Below are 19,731 nucleotides of genomic sequence, written 5' to 3'. Positions count from 1 at the left end.
TTAAACACATTGAAGCACACGAGCTACATCGGCGAAAACCACTGTAAAGCGCTTGGCAGCTTCTCGTCCCTTCAAGAAGGCCGCCTCAGCCTTTACGCTAGTCACTTGGCTGGTATAAGCGGCAGTAAAGGCGACACTCCAGTCAGCAACTTTGAATTGTTCAAGCACTTTCACTGGTCTTAAATCCACATTATTGAGCAGCACGTTCCAGCTCTCTCTCTTATTCATATCACTTCTAATCCCATGCCCGATCTGATAAACTCTTGGACTCTGGTCAGCAGTGTCCCCAAGGAGGATAGATGGCTTTTAAGGGTAGTCTTTTTCTCCTTCAGCCAATGGCTTCCAATGTTTGCTTTTCTTGAAAGACACTGGCACTTCCTATTTCAGCATGTTGGTGATAAGCCCTGAATGGCTTTCCAACATCTTTGATAAGGTCTCTAGAGATTGTCACCTTCGGTGCATCTCCCTCAAAACGATTCAAGTATGATTTTAATGTAGGGTTTGCCAATTGTTATTGATAAACAGGCTCAATGGTAGAGCAACTTTCTGCTTTCATGGCAGATGCACTACAACTCAGTTTTATGCAGCTGGACAAGTTTCCTAATGGCTCGTGGTAATATGAGGCAACTGAATCGCTTCTCCACAAGCGATTGGAAAGGCTGGGAGGAGATCCTAGTTCACATGAACAGCATTTTTGCAAAATTTTTTTGCTCTAATTACTTGAGCCTGGTGACAGAGGGCGGAGGTTTTATGGAATTAGTCATGAGAGGTTGCAGCCAACCACTGCACCAGTGTGGCCAACTCTTGTTCTGGTGAGGGAGAGCATTGCCGGGGGTGTTCGCCGGCATCAGGTAACACCCCAAACCTTTTTTTGCAATTCCATTGACATGTGGACTTTTTTTTTTTTGTTAATTCATTGGAGAATATCGAAGCACTGGGATTTTAGCCCTGGTCCTCGTGCATGCAAGGCGGATGTTCTACCTCTACGGCACCGCAGCTCAAGTAATTACTTGCAAACTTGCATTTCAAATTTACCTGCAAACAAATATTTATTGCTACAAAAATGCTTCTCTAGATTGTATACTATTTGTATTAGGCACAGCATAAGGTGTGCATTCCTCTGCCAGTGCACTACTATCATTTCAAATATGGTAGCTCCCAAATCAAGAAAGCAGAAGTAGACCATGTTGGCAGGGCAACATGTCGGCTTTGTCGAATGTTGCGTATTGCATCACAAATCTTGAGGTTGTTTGCAGTAGTTTTGGCATGGATACTCTAATGAAAAAGTGTATTTAATTAAACAAGTTAACAGTAAAAGTATAGTGTTAATTTATTACGGCAAATTCTTTTTCTGCGTAGTGGCCGTAGTGCCCGTAGTAGCGTACCACGTAGTGCACCATGCGCGACCATGGCTAGCCATGACACCATGGCTGTGGGTTTACTTTTAGGGTTTTATACTCTTAGGGTTACATGAGAGATGCTGCTTTCTTCGGCTGCATCACAGCCGCAAATCGTAGCAGGCATTGACTGAAACACGAGCTGTCATCCTGCTTCGATTTGAGACCAAGACAGATGTATTGCCACTCTGAAGAAAGTAGCCAAGCTGTCGTGCGTACACCCTAAGGGTGGACAACCTTTGCTTGCTTCTGCTGCGGTGGCATCATGATAACCCGAAGAGGCCCACGCCCACTGGTGCTCCTCACCAGGCTTCCTCAGCATCTTCAGCTTTGGCTGCACTGGAGCTGGTGTGCCAGGTAAGCCTCTCCTCATAGAACTGAATGACTACCTGGGGGCACTTGACGTTGGCCAGACGTGATGGAACAAGGTATCCCTCGTCGCTGTTCTTCAATTCGATGAGGAACATTAGCTCCCCTTCTGTTGCGCCAATGATTCGCTCCGGCTCCAGCCCCCTCTCGAAGCCTCGAGGTTGAGTCATGGCTGCAAAAACAATGATTGGGTAGTTGTGCGAGTACTGAGTGAGAAAGGCTCACCCCTAGGCACACCAGTGGTTCACGGCAATAACACATCAGGACGAAAGACCACGGCGAATACGACCACCGTTGGAAGTGAGTACAGTAAAAGCTCGGTAATTTGAACTTCACGGGACCGGGAAAGATGTTCGAATTATCCGATGTTCGAAATATCGAATGGCCTTGAAAAAACTGACCAATACAGTTTGTACTACAGTAAATGTACTGTATTTAGTCGTGTAACATACTCGCTCGCATAATGAACCCACCCAGCCCCGATTTGTGCCTACGAATCTGAAAAAAAAAAAAAATAATAATAATAAAGGCGTCAGTCGTTGGCGCGTCCCTCTGTTTCGTGCCTTCACGGTCCACAACACATTTCTTGGCAGTGCGCCAAGATGCTGCGTGGCGATAACGGCGTATTTATCTTTTGACTTTAGCTCGGGCAGGGGGGAGGAAAGCGAACTTGGCGAAGTGCAGTTCGAATTATCCGAAAATTCGAATTATCGAGGTTCGAATTAATGAGCTTTCACTGTACACAGATTGAGCTTCGTTAAGCCTGCACAGAGAAGTTTACATGATTGTGTATGTGTAGGGGAGCAGTGAATCTACTGACACATTTTTCCATGAGAGCAATAATTAAGGAGCTTGTTACACCGAAAACCAGGTGTAGTCGGCGTGGCCGCGTCCGTGTATGTCGAGTACAGAAAGATGGTGCCATTGAACTCCATTCTTGCAATCTTGCGAAGCTTATTAAACCTCGCAGTTTTAGGTGAACAAACGTGTTAAGTGCATGGTCTAGAAAGAATTAGGCTTTTTTTTAATATACTTGCCTTTTCAAGCGGCATGCTCTTTTCTCATTTTGCTTAAGTTTTATACGTTAAGGCACACAGCTCACGATGAGGTCTTGTCAGGATGGTGGCAAGTTGAGCACTTTGTGTTCAAGCTACAGAAGCCGCCGCCACTGTCGGAACAACACCACTGCGCCGGTGGCAGAGGAAAAATGCTGCTCCCAATACAAATATAATTTCCCAATTTAGAGAACCATCGTCCACAAAAAATTTACATTTACAGGTTAATTTTGAAACAAGTAACATGTATATGATGGGAATTAGTTGCGAAAAATTCTCAGTTCACATCACACACCTTCTTCCATGAATTTGAATGGCCAATGGAGAGTGTGGCGGGAGGCGTGATGAGCTGGCACCACGAACTACTGCGGGCTGTTATTAGGTTTTGTGAAAAGCAAGAAACCTGATGCACATGTGCTGTGTAAAGAAGCTGTGAAACCGTACCGGCTACTAAGAACTGCACGAGCTGTTCTTCAGTTCCTGTTACCATAGGTATTTTTCCCACTTCCTCTAATACCGTTAGCAAAACCATTACAAGCCTGTTCATTGTGAACATAGTCACTGTTGCCATGATACTCAAGCGCAAACACGTCATTTTTGTACACGCATTGTTGAGTGTAATATTACTAGTTTGCATAAAGCATGTCATTCATGCAGAATATTTTGTGTTTCTACCTGGCCAGTGCATGGCTGCTTTTGCAGACATGCCACAGGCCAAGTTAATTCTGGTACTGTTTTGCAAACTCGCGGCTGATCTGCTACATGAGAAGAATCAATAGGCACGAGAGGTGACTCCTGGAAAAAATATGTGGATGTGCTGGTTGAGAGCATACCAATAAACAAGCCCCTGACCGTGCTAGCGCTACATATGGTAGGAACTCCCGATGCATGCGTTGCCACAGCAGATTGGATTGGCTTGTGGAACTTTAATGCCAGCATCACTTCGCTTCTGCTGCCAGTAAAACCTGACACTTTTGACTGTCGTGCACACTGCTATCAATCTTTTCACTACGGCTAATTGCAAAAAATAGTAATTCAATGCATTAAATATCTTGCTCTGCCGAGTGGCTACGAGAGCAATTCTGGAATCAAAGTATTTACCATAAAAAAAAAAAAAAAATACTGCTAGTGTCGCCAGTGATACAACCCCCCCCCCCCCTCACTGTTTCTACGAGAGTGTCACTGGCCTTTTTTTAACACTTGCCAAAATGCCAGCAACTTGAGGTTGCAACGCGGAGCCAGACAGAACCGCTGGCGGCATAAACCGAGTGTTAGTAGCCCACTGAAACATTCAATACTTCTGATAAGACGCAATTAGGCATCGCAACATAACGTCTCACTTATTTCGTTTGAAAAGAGGCACTCGTGCGCGTGACAGCCTGTTAATAGTTCCCTCGACGCAGCGTCCATCTGACGTGAACTTATAGTGCAAGGAACCGCGTCCTCTCTCCTTTAGTTATTGGACCAGGCTTCATAGACAGCTCTTCTGGCTTCCGTCAGATGCTGAAGAAAAAAAAATGGTGCGCTTATGATCCCACTTGACAGCACAATGACATGAACATAGAAATGTTCACACATCCCTATACCTGCAGCAGTGGACGTTTTTCGATGGAAGCGAAAAGCAAGGCACCCGCGTTCTGTGCAAGTGCTCGTTAAGAACCCCAGGTGATTCAAACGTCCGGAGCCCTGCAATATAGTGTTTCTCAACCGCTCCAATCCAGCATTCCTTGTAACCCGAGACGCTTTAGAAGTTAAACCTTATAAACCAAACCAAAACTCTAGAAACAGAGCAAATAGCCAGAACGAATGAAGCGTATGTAGCCCCCAAGGCCGAGGTACTACGAGACAAAAGGGCACGCGATGAGCAACGGATAATGCCAGACCAAAAAAAAAAAAAAAAAATTACGGTTGCACTATGCGCTTACACAAACTGCACAACCGAGATCACTGTTTAAAACTGCTTTCCCCAACGGGCTTCATTCACAAATTACAGGTTAAAACAGACGTGCGAATAAACTTTACTGTCCATATTTCAGCGGCTTCTTCGCGAATGTCTTCTATTGCGCAGGGAAGATTCTGTTAGCTCTGCATGTGTTGCGCTTCCTCCATCAAAAAATAAAACAGCCCTTTTTTCTTCAGTGCCATGAGCCTAGTCCGTACACTGCAAGCGAGTCCACTAGCACTTTAGCACTGCAGTGCATGCAACAGGCTGCCGCTGCTGTAAAGATTATTATGGCGGCTCATGGGTATATCACGGTACAGTGTAATCACGGGTAGAGTGATCTGCATGCTATCACGGGCTCACATGCGAAAATCACAAATGGCCGCTACAGTGCAGTGCGCAGCCAACAACAGCCCAGCAGCAACGGCAGCCTGCTTGAATATCGTCAAAATGTATAAATTTTGCTGAATAAGGTCAAGGAAAATAATAAAAAGTTACCTTATTTGTGCACTGTGTTCCGGGGCTCTGGTACAGTACGGGTAAAGCATGTCATGCCATGATGACTGTCATGCGCTTCCTTTTTTTTGTGTGTGTTTGTGTGTGTGTGTGCACGTGCGTGTATGGTAGATTTTCTTTTGTTTTTCCTCCATGTGTTTGTGCAGTTGTTTCGCGGTTTCACTCCCCTTCTTCCTAGTTCTTCTTCGCCCGCCTTTGGCCATATCCTTTCTCAACTTATCCCGGCTACGTTCGAGCGGGACGTGTGGCAGCCGAGCGCACGTGGAATCGTGCCTGATCACAGGTCGGGGTTAGTGGGACAACTAGCCTTAAATAAGTGGCAAAAGCGCATTTATCCAGTAACTCCATCCGTTTTAGCTCCGCGTCTGTACTGGCATCATTATTAGTACAAAATGGTCAGATAACCTGACCCATTGTTACCATCCTTGCAAAACGAAATAATATTTTTTGAGCATTGAATACAAATTGGCAGTATAGGTGGTTTGCAGCTAGGCTCGTCCAATACCGATCAGTCATGAATTATGTCAATGTTGAATTCGTCCTAGATAAGCCTGGTCATGACAATAACCGAATGGCAGCGGTGGAGCTACTTACGGCCAGATTTCGCCAACTCACACTGTGGTTGGCCCGGAGCCCTTGCTGTCTTGGCAGATGCAACGCCATCTGCTTTCACGTCACAGCTGCTGGTGAAGCACAGCCATTTTTGCCGCTATAGATGGGTCTCTTGAAGGGGACAGTAGAAACGCAATTCTCTTCTCCAGCAACAAAGCACGCTGGAATGTAAGATAAGAAGTGATATAATGTAAAATAAGAGTAGGAATGCCACGAAATATTGTGTGGGCTATGTGCAGGCAAAGAAACAACTCCGGGAGAGCTCTGTCGACAATAGGGGCCATGCTAAACCAGTCACTGTTTCACCATCATCTAAGAGCTAATTTTTCCCTAATGGGAAACCTAAACAAAAAACTTAAATTTGAGGAGGATAAGCCACAGTTAGTCTCACCGCAGTCGTGCAGTGGATAAGGTGCCCACTATTGGGCCAGAGTTCCCGGGTTCGCATCTGAATGGAAAACACCTTAATACTCCAATAACGTCGAGGTTCTTAAAAATCAAAACAATTCAAATCGATTTGGAGATGTCACGTATGGCTCGCCTGACAGCTCTCGGTATTCCATCACAACTCCATTATCCTTTAAACACATTGAAGCACACCAGCTACATCGGCGAAAACCACTTTAAAGCGCTTGGCAGGTTTCTTGTCCCTTAAAGATGGCCGCCTCGGGCTTTATGCTTGTCACTTGGCTGGTATAAGCGACAGTAGAAGCGACACTCCAGTCAGCAACTTTGATTTGCTCAAGCACTTTCACTGGTCTTAAATCCACATCAATGAGCAGCACGTTCCAGCTCTCTATCTCATTCATATCACTTCTAATCCCATGCCTGATCTGATAAACTCTTGGACTCTGGTCAGCAGTGTCCCCAAAGAGGATAGATGGCACTTAAGAGTAGTCTTTTTCTCCTTCAGCATACCTGCCAACCTGAAGATTTTAAAATTCGTAAAACCTCTGCAACCAGGGGGGTGGGGGGGAGGGGCTGTTTTTTTTTTCTTTTCATGAATTCATCTTTAGCAACACCCTTGCTCACTCACCCACAAGCGCAAAATCTGTGTCCCATAGAGTAATGAGCGAAAACTCCAGTGTGTCACGATTTATTTTTGCAACGCTTTTCCAGTTGCTGATTTCGCCTGCTTCAAAAACTTCTCTGTAGGCTTGCTCAAAGCAGGTGCCACTCTGGTGTCCTTTCACCATCAGCAGATGAGCAAAACTCCGAGTTTGGTTGACAGAGCTGAATATTCTCTCACATTCAGCGTTACTGTGGGGAATGGAGAGTATGCTCAGCATAACCATTGAGATTCTGAGAAATTAACTCCTTTTCTTTTTAATGAAGGCCCATCACACTCGGTGCTTTTTTTTCCAACACCTGCAGCAGCCTTGGGAAGTTGTGCAGCAGTATTTGAGGCCGGTGCAGGGTTCTTGGTGATTTGTAGAGAAGTCTTGGGGATCTGGTAAGACTCCAAAAACAAGCTCTGCTTATATTAAGTAGTGGTTTTCACTGGTCCAGCAGCCTCTTCAAACACTTCCCCAAAGACAGCCAACATGACGGCGAATGCTTCAGCATCTTTCTGACGTCAACGTCGTGCAATCTTTGAAAGTCTTTCAGTCGATCTTTCCACTTTGAGCTTTTTTCTAAGTAACAAAAATGTCAACCAAGGCCTCATCAACCTTTACAGGAAGACATGCAGCTCCTTTTTGGGCGGCCAAGTTGATGAGGTGGCATGGGCAACCAACCCCGATCAAAGCTGGTTGGGCCTCCCTCAATACAGTCGAAATGCTGTTTTTTTTGCCAATCATGACATGAGGGGGGGGGGGGGGGGGCATTGTCCGAAGACAATGCCAACAGGTTTTCAAGGCAAACTTCGGGACTACATGTTGCCCAGAATCAGATTTAAATTTTCTGACCCGTCGCTTCCCCTTGGATTGTACCCAGCCTAGGAGGCGGCTTTCAACTCTACTGGTCTCTTTAAGGAAGTATGTCGCAACAATAGGGTAAAGCTGCATATCTCTTGTTACTTCCATCGACAGCAATCGAAAATACCTGCTTTTTTAGGGCATCAAGCAAAGGAGTGTCTGCGTTCGCAGCCATTTCATGAACAATTGCCTCGTCTTCGTCCGTCCACAGGCATAGTGTTTGGCTTCCTTGCACTTGGGGAACATTTTCTGGAAAAGTGGTCCAGCGTGATCACTGACACTGAGTGGTATGTTGTGTTCAACTAAAACACCGTGAAATGGCATTCTGCACCAATCACGCTGAGGTCACTGTCACTGCAAACAAAATTTGTCAGGCGCAGCTGGCTGTCCGCGACTCGCATGTATCCTTGGTGCTTTTTCGAAGAGATGTGGATTTTTATGCCGGTCTTGCTACCATGTGAAATGTTAACATCACGGGCACACGTGGTGCAAAATCCGAACTTCTCTCCTTTCTTACACGGCACAAAGCACAGAAATTCTGCCGTGTACAACTTCAAAAATACTTGGATGTACTGTCGCGGCTTTGAGCCCGCCATTGCGCTGCGAAACCACTACTACTACAACTTCAGAGTCACACTGAGTTGGACACAGCCATAGATTACGCAGAAACAGAGAACAACACCAAAGTTGTCCGAACACGTGAACAAAGGAACACCCACTAGCCTGGCGGAGGCGGTATCAAGTTTTGGATATGGATTCGTGTTCCCCCAAGTAGACGATAGAAGTCCCTACAATGTTTGCAGCTGCTGATGATATCACAAATATGTGTTGCCCTCTTGTGGCCGCCAAAGGTACCATAATAATGTTAACATGGGCTCCGAGATTACCCTTCTGCACGCGTGGTGTTATCTCGGAGGCCATGATGTTAATAGATGTCCGCACCTCTTTTTTTCCTAAAATAAAACATTTTCCATAAAATTTCCCGCAAGATTCGTAGAATCGTAAGACTGGTCAAAATTCCTACATTTTACGGAAAATTCGGAAGAGTTGGCAAGTATGTACTTTTTATTAGGAAAGCAATACAGCACAGCCAAAGTGAGACCTCAGCTGGCAGCAGCTAGAGGCCTGAAAAGGGGTAGCTAGGGTTTCCTCATGAAAAATTCAGCCTGCCATGACATTTTAATTCACATTACCCCTATGGCACAGCCAACTCGCTAACTTGGGTTGCTTCTTTCATGTGGGAGGGTGGTATCAGAATCAGCTGCCAGAATCGTTTGCATTCTCGTTACACCTACGACATGCAGGCAAGTCTATATGGCTTGATTAAGTGCAACTTTATATGTGGGCTGATAAATTAGGCTCTCGTGTCATACCCTTAAAAGATGAGCCTAAGTGTCCTCAATAATGTAGCACCTTACACTGAGAGGGCATGATAAGGGAATAATGTAGCAGGCAAAAGAAGCTTCCATCATTGCTTTTGCTATTCTACTAGGGTTAACCAGACCTAAACCACAACTCATTTTTTGTAGCATACTACTGCCACGCAGCACTTCCACATATTTTATTGAGTACCCACTTCAAGTGCATATTTATTATATTGTGGCACCTCAGCCATGCACTGGCATTGAAGTAATATATCAAGCCTCGCCTAGCAGCACGGCCGGCGAGACAGCCCAAGAAAATATCTGCATGAATAGCATATTTGCTGTGCACCAGCCTAAACTTCAAGTGCATATTTATTATATTGTGGCACCTCAGCCATGCACTGGCATTGAAGTAATATATCAAGCCTCGCCTAGCAGCACGGCCGGCGAGACAGCCCAAGAAAATATCTGCATGAATAGCATATTTGCTGTGCACCAGCCTAAAATGAAAAATCACTGCCATACCTACACCCCTGAAAATTTCAAAATTCGTAAAACCTTTGCGACTGAGGGGGGGGCGGCAATTTTTTTTCCTTGGTTTCCAAGAATTTACCTTAAGCGACAAGCTTGCTCACACACCCACAAGCAAAATCCGTGTCCTTTAAAGTAATGCTTTTATACGGTTGCTGACTACCTGCTAAAAGTGGTCCAGTGTGATCACTGTAATGAGTTGAACTAAATCGTGTTGTGATCATGTGTTCAACAAAAACGCCGTGAAATGGCATTCTGCACGAATCACACCTAGGTAGCTACCACTGCATGGAGGATTACTGTGCACGGAACTTGTCTGGCTTGGCTGGCTGTCCGTGGCTCGCACATATTCTTGCTGCTTTTTCGAAACGACTTGGATCTCGATGTTGGACTTGCCACCATGTGAAATGTTAGCATCACAGGCACCACGTGGTGCAAAATCCGAACTTCTCTCCTTTCTTAAAAATTCTGATGTGTATGATTTCAAAAATACTTGGAAGTACTGTCGTGGCTTCGAGCCCTTCACTGCACCGTGAAACCGCTACTGCAAAAACTCCAGGGTCGCACTGCGTTGGATGCGGCTGCAGATCACAACACCCAAGTCGTCCAAACACGTGAACAAGGACTTGCGGAGACCGAATTGGAGGCCTGGCCAGCCTGACTACAGATACAGCCCAACCACTAGCTTAGCAGAGGCGGTGTTTTTTTCTTCCTCCATGGGCGATATCATGCGCGACATCGAGTTACCATAATCGAGTTTTGGATATGGATTCCTGTCCCCCCCCCGAGTAGACGACAGAAGTCTAACGTTTGCAGCTGCTGCTGATGATGATATCACGAATATGTGTTGCCCTCTCGTGGCCGCGAAAGGTACCATAACAGTGTTAATAGATGTCTGCACTTTTTTTTCGATAAAAAACATTTTCGGTTAAATTTCACGCAAGATTCGTAAAATCGTAGGATGGATCCAAATTTGTACATTTTACGGAAAATTCGGAAGAGTTGGCAGGTATGTGCACTGCGGAATATAAAGCGCCATTTTCCCTAACTTGGCGAAATTTTTGATGGTTTTCCTGACATTTCCCTGATTTTTCCTGGCACATAAAATTCCCTGATAATTTTTGGTTTTACCAGTCAGTAGTTAGCCTGGCCAAGGGTGAAGACAGCAAACATCTACTGCCCCTTTTTCAAGAACTTTAAGGATTTCTCAGATCAAGGATTTCAGCACCTCTGCAAAAATTGATATGCGATGTAGTTTTCTTGTTGTACCAGTGCCTGTGAAGGGTTATTTTGGTCCAAATGCCCAAACCACTGTAACAACAGAAGGCTTGAAAACAGTACATGGTGCTGTGTTCCCCCAGAAGGATACTGACAAAGAAGCTGTCAATAAATAGGCAAGTTGTGCAATCACTGCTGCTAAAAAGAAGTTGACAAACGACTCCCTGTCAATTCTTGCCATTACTTACCCAGCAAAAAAATTTTTCTGATGATTGACAACTTTGATTTATGTGTGATTAACAGCTAACACTATACCTTCACATCATTTCACAGCCATGTTGATGAACCTTAGAGTTATTGTGCATCCCTGTCCTCATCTGCAAAATGTGGTTGCTGAAATGCCCTCCCACTATGCAGCAGCAGTAACCCACAAGAGAGTCACCAACACTTGCTCAGCAGGCTGGTTGGTGTTGCGAGTGAAATGCTTGTTAATTCCTATTGTATCCTTGCTGTTTGTGATGTGCTCATGGAAGGTGTTGTATCTCTGTGGGGCTCCCCATTGAAGTGTACTAGCTGTTTCCTGTGAACCAAGAAAAATACGAGCTATTCCACGAGTAGCAACACACACACACAGTTTTTGCTCAACTTTAAAGAAGCAACCAACTATTTTTCCGAGAATAAAACCTCATGAATGCTATGATTGGATACATTTCAGGAAAGAAGCAGCAAGTGCCGTGCAAAAAAGGAGATCTTCCAGTGAATGTCAACAGATCGTGAGGTTGTGGCTGATTCATTACTCTGCGGAATTTCCCTTTCACAAGCCAACCTGCTGCAATGTCACACTGCCAGGTGCACAGATTGAGATTTTGAGAACCACTTAGTACCTTTGGCTAGGAGGCCTCTTTGAGGAGCATTTTATACAGCCTACCTATGCTAACCAAACAATAAATGGTAATAGTATGTCAGGCAACAATCATAGACTGTTATCCTATGGAAACAGTTATGTCATTCCTGCTAAAAATCTTTTAATGCAAAAACATTTCGTAAAAATCGAGAACTAGTAGTGCCTCCACTTGTGCACTTCTACAGCAGCTACTAGTGAAAACAGGGTGTCTACCAAGTTGAATGTCTCCAAATTTCCCGAGGTTTCCAGGTTTACCCCGAGTGCATTTGTAAAATTCCTTCAGTGACACAGTACTTAGGTTTATGCTAAAATAGGCCAAAGGAGTTCTGCCTGATGCTACCACTCTCCAGTAAGTGTGCTAAAAATTAAAAATATAAACTTCTTTGATTCATAAGGAGTAGTATTTATTTCATTTAAAAACAAAAGAGAAGACAGACACAGGTAAAATGCATAACAAATCTGCTTTCAATCTGCTCATTTCTTTGGCATGGTAGAGATGTGAGCGGGCATCATTATTGCAAACAACCAGTTTTCGGCAGCTGTGAAAGCTATGCAAAGCAGTCATTCAGAGAGACTAGCTTGCCTCAACTCATTCTTGTTGAGTCCATGTAGATTGAGCTATTGGTAAAATGCAGCACAATGCAGGCATTTGATTGCCCCTTTTTTATAGACAGTGGAAGGCAAATGTACTTTGTGATATGTCGAACAAGATATTAAAGGGACACTAAACCCAAATATGCTATGAATATCTAATAAACGGCATTTGTCGACACTGTTGCCACATATCCGGCTGCAAAAAATCGAATTATTGTTGCGATATTGCGATAAGAAGTTGATGTTTTTTGTTCCCGCCGGTAGAATTCAAACTGTTTTCTTCTACTACATAATAGGGTAGGAGGATGCGTAGCATCTACCAACAAGCGGACGAAAGGAGTAAATTTTTGTATTTGCCTTGAAACATTTACACTGTTTTTTCATCTTTTCACCGTCGTTTACGTGTGCTAAAAGCATGTTATCATATTCGAAACAAAACTGACTATCGCATTCAAATGTTCAACATAATTTGCATTTATCAGCCTCCGGGATCCCTTGTGCATCATGTGATTTGTAGTTGCAAGCCTCGGCCGTTTTGGCTGTGGTGGCGATACCTGTATTCGTGGTCTTCCTCTTTACTACCCTATAAAAGCTGTTTTCAGTAAGAGTGGCTTTTTTGTAACCAGGAACTGGCATTCTATCGATGCAAGCCGAACATTTTTCTCTTTAGTGTCCTCTTAAAAACACCAAATGCATGCACACTCACCAAAGTATGTCCAAAGCATTTCAAACATGCAAGCCAACTCACTGTGTATTGTGGTCAGGTAGTGTAAACTCGATGACAATCTTGTTACATTCTTGTGGTGGATGTTTCTCTTGTGAAAACCTGCGATGTATTTCCCATGGGTGTATTCACCTGGTTAAATAGACCCAAAAAGCATAATACATGTTTCAATTGGATCAGGGGTGGAAACAAGGTCAATCATTTTGGAGCAGCTCAGGAGGCAGTAAAAATGTCTATATAGAGATGCTTCAAAAAACAAAATGAGTTTTGGAGTACTATAGTTATTTAAGTTCTCATTTCTAGTTTCAAATGCATTTGATATTTGCACCCTTCTATTGCTGACAAAGTCCCTGATTTGATTCTATTCAATGCAGGTCAATGTATTTATGTACATGACACCAAGTCAAAACATGTGTGCTTGAAAAACACGGGCTGACACAAGATGCACGAAAAAAATATAAAATCATAAATTGCATATTTTGTTTCTGCTTATTTTATTGTCGTTAACCCTTTCATTTTCATGTGCACCAAGTAAAATATGAGCATGTAAGATGACAGACCATTACCCAGGACTAAACAGCTTTTATATGGTTAAAAATTTAAAACATGGCATCTACCCCTTTTTTGGCATTGCAGGCAGGTGGAAATTGTTTTTGCATTTTACGAGCCCTTCAGCAAAAGTAAGGAAAGTTTTTCTGTCTGCAAAGGCTGCTCCGTCAACTTGAAACTGTCCCAGCCTTTGGCTCAAAGCTCCCCTAAAGGGATTTGTCAGGTTGCTGCTCTATGGTACAATCAGTGGCACACAGACTTTGAGCAAGCTTTTGAAAAGCTAGATATCGGAGTGTCTAGCAGTCCACTATTTTCAAAAACCCTGACATTTCCAGATTTTCCTTGACTATTTCGGTTCAAATTTCCTGATGAGTGAAAAGGTTTAAAAATGTAGCTGCTGATATTGAGCACAGATGAATAATTCCCAAGAAAAAGCTACTGAATAATCATATTCTGCAATTTAGAATATTGAAAGACTGTTGTTAGCATTAATGACCGGTAAAATCATCAAATGAGAACAGAAAATTAAAAGTGCACTAATGCCAGCCTCAGCACAGCTCCTTGATACCACCAGATGCGAAATTTCCTGTAGGCCCCATTATCAAAAAACGGCTATTTTGATTGGTCAAAATTCGAGTATATATAGGGTGCCTCGCATCGAGGCACCCTAGGTGCATAATAGTGGCAGAATTCGCGCCTATAAAAAAACTGCGTCCAAGTTGCAAACTTTCAGATTCTTGACAAATGTGCAATCACCTGAAAATAAAATCAGTTAAGACTTGCAGTAGTGAAAATTTTTAAAGATAAAAGCCGTACAGTTAATTAAGGGGAGACCTGAGTCTTAGAACGGTGGAAAATGGTCAAAAATTGAGTTTGAGAAAAACTCCCTTTCAGGACGTTTATCCTTTCAGGCACCTGCACTCAAATTATTGACGCTTAATTCGGTAAGGAAATGTGGTAAAATCGGCTTTCAAAATGTCATGGCAACCATGAAATGCCCCCAAAAAGAAAAATTTTGCTAGAAATTTCCGCGGGTGGTGCAGCCGGCCAATCGCCGCTATCTTGAGCTTGGCTTGAAATAGTTTTCTTTGTGCAGAATTTCCGACATCTCAAAATGCTTTCCCTCAAGCGGACTGGCTAATGTGTACTAGAAGATGGCAGTGTTTTCAATGATGCCCGTTCCCTGATGCCGTTCATGTCATGCATGTGGGAGAGGTGGTGCCACAAGTGACTTTACTGTAGTTTCTTGCTGGTTCAGCCTACGGCGCAGTGTGCAGTTATGTACGCACTGCTTTAATTCTTGTCCCTACTTTGATGAAGCTAACGGCTGATGGACTGTCAGTACATGGTCGATCTGCAATGACATTCTTTATTTAGAGTTACTTGACATCACAGGCAGGGCACGATGTGACGCGACATGCAATCAGCTATATGTATGGCTTAATGGAAGCACCTGGTATCAAAATGTAATCTTTTTGCATGTTTTTGCATCGGCTTTTGCGTGCTGCTGAACTTCGTGGTTTTAAGTGTCACGACACCGATCACGTAGTTAGCTAGAGCTCATGCAGCCTTTTATATTTAACTTCTTGCATGTCAGCTAGAAATAAAACATGCGACAGTACGGTACTTTGAACCATTTGAGGCACTTTCATTGCAGATTTTAGCTGTAATTGGATGACGAAGTATGTGCTGGTCCATGTCAACAAAACTTTTTAGCACATGCAGCATTCCTGGAAGGTTCTCTTGGATAACAAAATTTTAATACGCGTCAACTAATCGAGTGTGCAGTGAAACCTGAATGTACAGTCATGGACAATATTTTGCGAGACGCCGGAGCCCCGTTTCAAAGCTGCCTCTGGGCCACTAGGCGGCGTGGTGCGCGCGTCGAGGTTGCGCGGGCCGATGACTAGGCGCATGCCCGTCCTATATGCGTCCGCTGGCCTTTCTCCTCGCTCGTTTTGTTTGAAGCGCTGCTTATTCCGCACTTGGGCGCGGCTGGCGCTGTTTACGGCTCGCGCCGCTCGAGCTATGCGGCCGTCGTGCTCGGCGTGCAGCCAGTCGAAAGCGATAACAGCGCTCGTGCACGGGGCCCGCCACCTTTATACCGAATCATTTAGATCTGTTTCTTTTTTTCTTTCAATAATAACATAACTTCTGGCATGCGATAAAGGTCTCATTTCTGCAAACTGCCCACTGCGATGAAAACATCTCGATAAAGACACTCGGTCCTTATGCTTCAACTGCGAGCGTTAGCGTGCATCGCAACTCATTCATAGTTATTGTGCCGACCAAAAGCGTAAAAGAGAGAAATAATCCTTAAGCAACAAGTTTATTGTCATAAAACAAAAAATAAAAATAAAACAATGCAGACATCAGTGGCAAACGAAAAATTCCTAATACTTGGTGAAACCGCCATCAGCAGCGATGACGCTTGCCAACCGGCATGGCATCGATTCGTAAAGGGAACGAACCACATCTGTGTCCGCACGAAGCCTTTCCCATTCACCTCTGATCGCTTCCCAGGGTCGTAAGGCCGTAAAATGTACTGTCATTTTATGTGATGTAATACCGTAATTTTCGAACTATAGTTGTTTAAAAGTCACTCTGACGTGATAAGGCTGATGAGCACATGCTTGCATCGTCTGATCGTAGAAAGGCGAGATAGCGCAAGCACTCTTCCCACATAACGCCTATATTTTCTGCTCAACCATCGACGTTACTCGATTTATGATTGGTTAGCGATATCCAGGAAAACCTATATAATTTCATCGCAAATCCTGCCAGTTGCAAAATGCCTCCAAGAGTGCCGATCGACGACAGGAGACTGATTGCATGTCTCTTCGTGGAAGGTGTTCCCCAGCGAGAAATTGCTCGCCGTACCGGTCGTTCCAAATCTGCAGTAGCCCGAACCATTCGCGTTTTCCGCAATGGAGGCAGCCTGGCAGATTCCAAGCGCCCAGGTCGACCGAGAGCTTCAACAGAAGAAGATGACCTCCTGATCATAGCGGCATCGGTGGCCGACCCCTTCATGACTGCAGAAGAAATCCGCAAGGAACTTGCACTGAATATATCTGCTAAAACTATCAGGCGGCGGCTCAAAGAAATTGGTCTCCGATCGTGCATGGCTGTCCAGAAGCCGCATCTGACAACTAAACAGCGCAAGGAACGGCTCGAGTTCGCCAACTCTCTGAAAGGGTGGACTGTGGACGACTGGTCCGAAGTTATATTCTCGGACGAGTCTTCTTTTTCCACCCGCTGGGACCAGAAGTGCCGAGTTTGGAGGCCAGTGAATTGCAGGTATGGATACCCTTTTTTTTGCGTCTAAGTAAATCCTGAATATTTTATATGAAGAATACAAATAAAGTAGGATATAGCGGCAAACTGCTGTCTTCGTGTTCCCAAATGAAATATACGTCGTAAACAATGCCGAATACTCCTCCTCAGCATGCAATATCTCGGAGGTGCACGATGTTGATAGAAGCGCCCTTCCGAAGAGAGTCCATTAGCAAACGCTTCTTAGTGCTGATGCCGCAATTTACTCTAAAGTAATTGCTCTTCCGAAACAACTCTTGTCATTTAGTAGCGTGGTTCAAGTACTAACTATTTAGAAACGATTCACAGTTGCTAATCAAACCTTTTTACACGGAAAAGTTAGTTTTCACTCGCGCTCAACCTGATGCATAAGACCCAAATTATAACTTTGTACTGATTTTCTTCTCCTATATAGATACGACCCGCCATACGTGCAAAATGTGTTCTCCAGTGGTCGCTGTTCCGTGGCTGTATGGGGCGTTATGTCAAGAAATGGACTGGGGCCTCTGGTGAGAGTCGATGGATCCTTCACCTCGGACGCCTACGTCGACATCATTGAGAGTGTGTTAACGCCATATGTCCTTGACGGACCATTCCCAGATGGATTCTACCTTTTTCAACAAGATAGGAGTCCTGTACACACGTCTCGAAAAGTGAGCGCTATTCTCGACGCTCGTGGCGTGCGGCAGCTGCCATGGCCTCCGAAGGGAGCCGACATGAGTCCCATTGAAAATGTGTGGGGCCTATTAAAAGCTCACCTGATGAGGTCTCACATTGGGAATGCCAACGCAGACACACTCTGGGAAGCGATCAGAGGTGAATGGGAAAGGCTTCGTGCGGACACAGATGTGGTTCGTTCCCTTTACGAATCGATGCCACGCCGGTTGGCAAGCGTCATCGCTGCTGATGGCGGTTTCACCAAGTATTAGGAATTTTTCGTTTGCCACTGATGTCTGCATTGTTTTATTTTTATTTTTTGTTTTATGACAATAAACTTGTTGCTTAAGGATTATTTCTCTCTTTTACGCTTTTGGTCGGCACAATAACTATGAATGAGTTGCGATGCACGCTAACGCTCGCAGTTGAAGCATAAGGACCGAGTGTCTTTATCGAGATGTTTTCATCGCAGTGGGCAGTTTGCAGAAACGAGACCTTTATCGCATGCCAGAAGTTATGTTATTATTGAAAGAAAAAAAGAAACAGATCTAAATGATTCGGTATAAAGGTGGCGGGCCCCGTGCACGAGCGCTGTTATCGCTTTCGACTGGCTGCACGCCGAGCACGACGGCCGCATAGCTCGAGCGGCGCGAGCAGTAAACAGTGCCAGCCGCGCCCAAGTGCGGAATAAGCAGCGCTTCAAACAAAACGAGCGAGGAGAAAGTCCAGCGGACGCATATAGGACGGGCATGCGCCTAGTCATCGGCCCACGCAACCTCGACGCGCGCACCACGCCGCCTAGTGGCCCAGAGGCAGCTTTGAAACGGGGCTCCGGCGTCTCGCAAAATATTGTCCATGACTGTACATGCTTCTATTTTACCTTCTTTCATGCTCTCCTAGCTTTGGTTAAGCTGATTTATATGCGCACTATTGAAAGAGAGGCCTAGCAAAAGCACTTCATTGTAGACCTCAAAACATTATTTCAAATATATGCACTTACAAGCACTTATTCATTCACATCATGAGCAATGGGTCAGCTAGGGTAATTTGCATTTTCTCCCTTATCCATCTTTTTGGAGTTTATCCCTTTCATATAAGCGTGCAGCCAAGTGATTACATAAAAGCTGATGATCTTGGCATAAAATAGGTATGTGCACGAGCGAGCTAAGCAGCCATTTTGACCCCATCTTGCTTTCACATCTGTACGCACATACTGGATCTTGACAGTCAGCAATTAATGACAACTCAAGCAGTGAACAGGTTTTAAAGCTTGCTGGCAAAGCCAACAGCAGACGGGTACAGCAGTCTGCCCCCTCCTTCTCTAAGAAAATGTGTCAACCAAGCGAGCTGAAAGTCATCTATCCCTGAAGACGGCTATGCGGGGAAGTGACATATACAGCCTTTGCTTCCTGTCTTCATGACACATCGACACCCAACATACCCTGCAATATGCAAAATTAACCAGTATTAACTGCTAACGACATGCTATGGTAAGACACAAATGCTTGTGCTGGCAAAGATGCCTGCTGCCGAGCTGGATGAATGAAGGCTGGAGGGCCAGGGTAATCTCAACTTGCATATTGCAGCGGTGCACAATCTTCTCCCATTCTTTCTGCAATTCTCCGTTTCTAGGTACTGCAAATATTAGGTTTGGGGAACCCTCGACGTGAACATAACCCTTCCTCTTTCCTGATGCGTAGCAATGGGTTTAACAACACTGAAGCATGCTAAACAAATTTACATGAAGTCTTCGTCACATTCACTGCAAGTGCCTTTTCTTCATTTTAATGAAAAACAAAATTTCATAGACAAAACGCGAGCAGCAGGAAGTTTAGGAAAACGCGATAACAGCACGTGCGCACCAGCTTCAACACAGCTGGCATGGCCAAGTGCTATAGTGAACTTGACATCGGCACCACGATTCGGCCACTTGAGGAAACAAAATTCATTGACATTTGCGGTGCCAGAGCTAGTGGGCACTCGGCTGGGGAGTAAGCCCACTGTCCCCTTCTAGTACACTTTAGACTGACTGCGCACGCTGGTTTTCCAAAGGCTGCTTATGGTTTCTGAT

At 44.5% G+C, this 19,731-nt stretch overlaps 1 protein-coding gene across 1 annotated transcript; it reads right to left on the bottom strand.

The window, feature by feature from the left end:
* Window positions 1–1,502: 1,502 nt before the first annotated feature.
* LOC146184698 (chromobox protein homolog 1-like) lies at window positions 1,503–6,046 on the bottom strand. The gene is made up of 2 exons (XM_084608830.1): window positions 5,874–6,046; window positions 1,503–1,938 (listed from the first exon to the last, which is right to left on the bottom strand). The coding sequence occupies exon 2, from the start codon at window positions 1,934–1,936 to the stop codon at window positions 1,700–1,702; it is 237 nt and encodes a 78-aa protein (XP_084464956.1). The 5' UTR covers window positions 1,937–1,938; window positions 5,874–6,046; the 3' UTR covers window positions 1,503–1,699.
* Between the last annotated feature and the right edge of the window lie 13,685 nt (window positions 6,047–19,731).

Source organism: Amblyomma maculatum, chromosome 7 (assembly GCF_055883805.1).
Source record: "Amblyomma maculatum isolate TAMU_Amacu chromosome 7, ASM5588380v1, whole genome shotgun sequence".
Taxonomy (NCBI): Eukaryota; Metazoa; Arthropoda; class Arachnida; order Ixodida; family Ixodidae; genus Amblyomma; species Amblyomma maculatum.
The sequence above is the reverse complement of the archived record's forward strand: the minus strand, read 5'-3'. Positions and strand labels throughout refer to the sequence as shown.